At 38.9% G+C, this 2928-nt stretch overlaps 1 protein-coding gene across 9 annotated transcripts in view; it reads right to left on the bottom strand.

Moving 5' to 3' along the window:
* col14a1a (collagen, type XIV, alpha 1a) overlaps positions 1 to 2928 on the bottom strand; it is a 147209-nt gene that overhangs the window by 65191 nt on the left and 79090 nt on the right. For all 9 annotated transcript variants that reach the window (XM_020608497.1, XM_020608498.1, XM_020608499.1 and 6 more), the window contains one exon: positions 914 to 1060. In XM_020608497.1, coding sequence (XP_020464153.1) covers positions 914 to 1060 — 147 coding nt within the window. The remainder of the gene's footprint in view (positions 1 to 913; positions 1061 to 2928) is intronic.

Here is a 2928-nt window from a genome sequence, read left to right as displayed (position 1 = left end):
TGTTTTTAAAGTGCTATATAAATACATTCTGATTTTATTTAATCTACTTCATGTACTGATATACAACAAACAAACCACAAATATATAGACTAGTCACAAATTATCTTCATCTACACCAACACTATTCAAACTCCACCTACACGTTCATGTATTTAATGTAATAATGACCCTATGAGGTACACTCTACTTGATGGATTAGGCCTCTAAAAATTCTCACAATGAGCACATTTTCTTTTAATTTTAAGCACATTCTCATGATAATACGTCAATGAACAACTGCGGTACTTGTAATTGATCAGTATGTTTATATGGTGAATTTACTAATTTTATCTGTGTAAGGGAGCTTAATACTACTTCAAATAGCATCTATAGGCCTGCAGCCTTTGCTGACACCAAACTGAAGAGCCACCTGTTGAATTTAATCCACAGCTGTCTACTCAAAATCTGTGGTTCAACAACATTAGCTGGAGAATCTTCGTGTGTGCATCTGAGGCCATATCTATCCTTATCTACCCTTGGTTGTGAGCTGAGCCCTCCTAGTCCCTGGAGCTGTGCAGTTCATCGCAGCTCATTGGCTAACCAATGAACTGGAACAGCAGAATCTATCTTCACAGAGCGAGCAACAGCAAGAGTGAAGAGGGAGAGGAGAAAGTTGCAAAGGTGAGGCAGGTGTGTGGCAGAGGGTGGCTGCATGATGGGAGAGATGGACAGATGGTGAATGGAATATGAAGAGAGATCGGAAGGATCAATAAGAAAAAATAAGGTAATTGAAGAAAACTGAGAAAGAAGGATAAACGAGTGAGGGATAGTGGACAAAAAATGGCTATAAGAAAGGACAAGAGGGATGTGTGTAAGTTAACCTCCTAAAAAGGATTTACATGTATATCCAATACATAAAACATTTGCAATATACTTGTCATGTCAGTGATGGAGACCGAAGGTCCCTCCATTCCTTGTATCTGTGTGTGAATGCTGATCTGGTACTGGCTGCTAGGAGTCAGGTTGTAGAAACACTGTCGGGAAGCACCACCTCCCTGGCTCACTTCCTGCCTCTGACCATCTGCAAGTTAAAACAAAACAAAATAATGAGTCATCAAATCCTAACAAAGTAAAATCCCTCTAAAGCTCCAGTTTCAAATCAGCTTTATTTACATAACATGTCCTCTTTTAGAGCTATGTTCTGCATCAAGCCTGGGAGCTGCAAAGTATTATCACTGTCTTTGAAAATTGGATACTAAGCAGCATTATCAGAGCAGTCAGTTGCCAAAATGCCTTGCTCAAGGGCACAATAAAAGGTTGGCTGCTGAAGCACTACAGCAGCAAGCATTCACCACCCTGCAATGATATGCTCTGCTCAACTGGAGATTTAAACTAGCTTTGTAGATCTTGCCTCCAACTATAGAAACACTTGTAAAATTACTATTGATAACAGAGATATTAATATTGATACTTAGTGTAAGAGATGGTGGTATTTTGTACATTTTTAGCTCAGTGCATGACTCAACTGCCCTGGTGGGGCTTCGCATTTTGTTGACTGTATTTTTACCCAGAATTTAACTAAATTGATTGATGAAAAAACTCATCCAATCTGATAGTTTTCTTACAAATCAATGTAACATGTAAACAAACGACATGAGGTGAAAAAGCCGATCTTGTGCAGCTTTACTCACGTATTACTCCTTAAAGTGAGATAACTAGAATAAATGTATCACATCTTTCCTGTTGTCAATTTCTCTTTGATTGCAGACTGCAAACACAATTTTGCGTTTCATTTAAAAGGCTGTAGAGGATCAGCAAAAAAAAACAAAAAACAATTTACTGGAAAACACACACTAATAGCTGCCATTTATCAGTTTCATTAGTCTAATTCTGTTTTCTAACGTGCCTCATCTTAAAAATGGACAAAATCACCCATCTTCCACCCAGGCAACAACCACAGATAATAAAGTTTAGGAAGCAGCTGTCACTGAGAGTCTGCACTTTTCCATATGAGAAGGTGTTTAAGCCGCTGCCTGTGTGGATTAAACCAAATCTCTAAATTCTAGCTAGAACATCCAACTACTGCTCAGGCAGGAGAGAGACAGAGATAACTAGATGAAAAGAGAATTCTTCCTCCTCCTTTTTGCTGTCTTAATTCTGATAGCTAAAGGTGCATACTCAACACTTACTGGTCATGTTTTCTGCAAGTACAAGTAGCTTTTATTTATGTCTGTAATCCTTATGATGCCCTACTGTAGCTTCCTCCAACCCTCTGCTGGAACCTTGTTGGGAAAAACCATGTTAAAGCAGTGCTAACATTTGATATCACCATTTTTCACAGAAGGCATTTTGACCAACAGACAGGTCCAACTAATCATAATGACTGCATTCAGCCTGCTCTGAGTCACTATTAGGACCCATATTATGCCCTAATATGTGCAATGACTGCTGCCTCACTCGCATGTCTAAGTGGCACCGGGTCATCACTAACGTCACTGGTAACACCGAGCACACACATATTATACCATTTCAAGTGTTCAGTTTAAGAGAAAAATAGTGAAACCTTTCTAACATAAAGGTTCAAGAAGAAACAGGCTAACTTTAGAAGAAGCACTTAAATTGGTCCAAAAGGTAGCTCTTTTACAACAATATGGCCTTCAGTGAGTTAAGTGGGTTTGTACCGGATTCCTTTCCTTGGCAGCGATAAAGCCAGCACCACATAATACACATATTCTTCAGCCTGTCTGCACCTATAATGCATTCTAACATTTACTGTTTTATGAAACTGGGTGATAACACTCTTAGTGCTTTTTGAATCAACTGAACTGATTCAGGTGCCCATGCATCTTTTCTCATTACTCTCTTAGGAGTTTCTGTGAAGTGAAGTGAAAACCTGCTGTCACTGCATCTAGTTCTGAGTAACCTTTTGGCACATGATGACATTTAAAA

Source organism: Monopterus albus, unplaced genomic scaffold, assembly GCF_001952655.1.
Source record: "Monopterus albus unplaced genomic scaffold, M_albus_1.0 scaffold93.1, whole genome shotgun sequence".
NCBI lineage: Eukaryota > Metazoa > Chordata > Actinopteri > Synbranchiformes > Synbranchidae > Monopterus > Monopterus albus.
The sequence above is the reverse complement of the archived record's forward strand: the minus strand, read 5'-3'. Positions and strand labels throughout refer to the sequence as shown.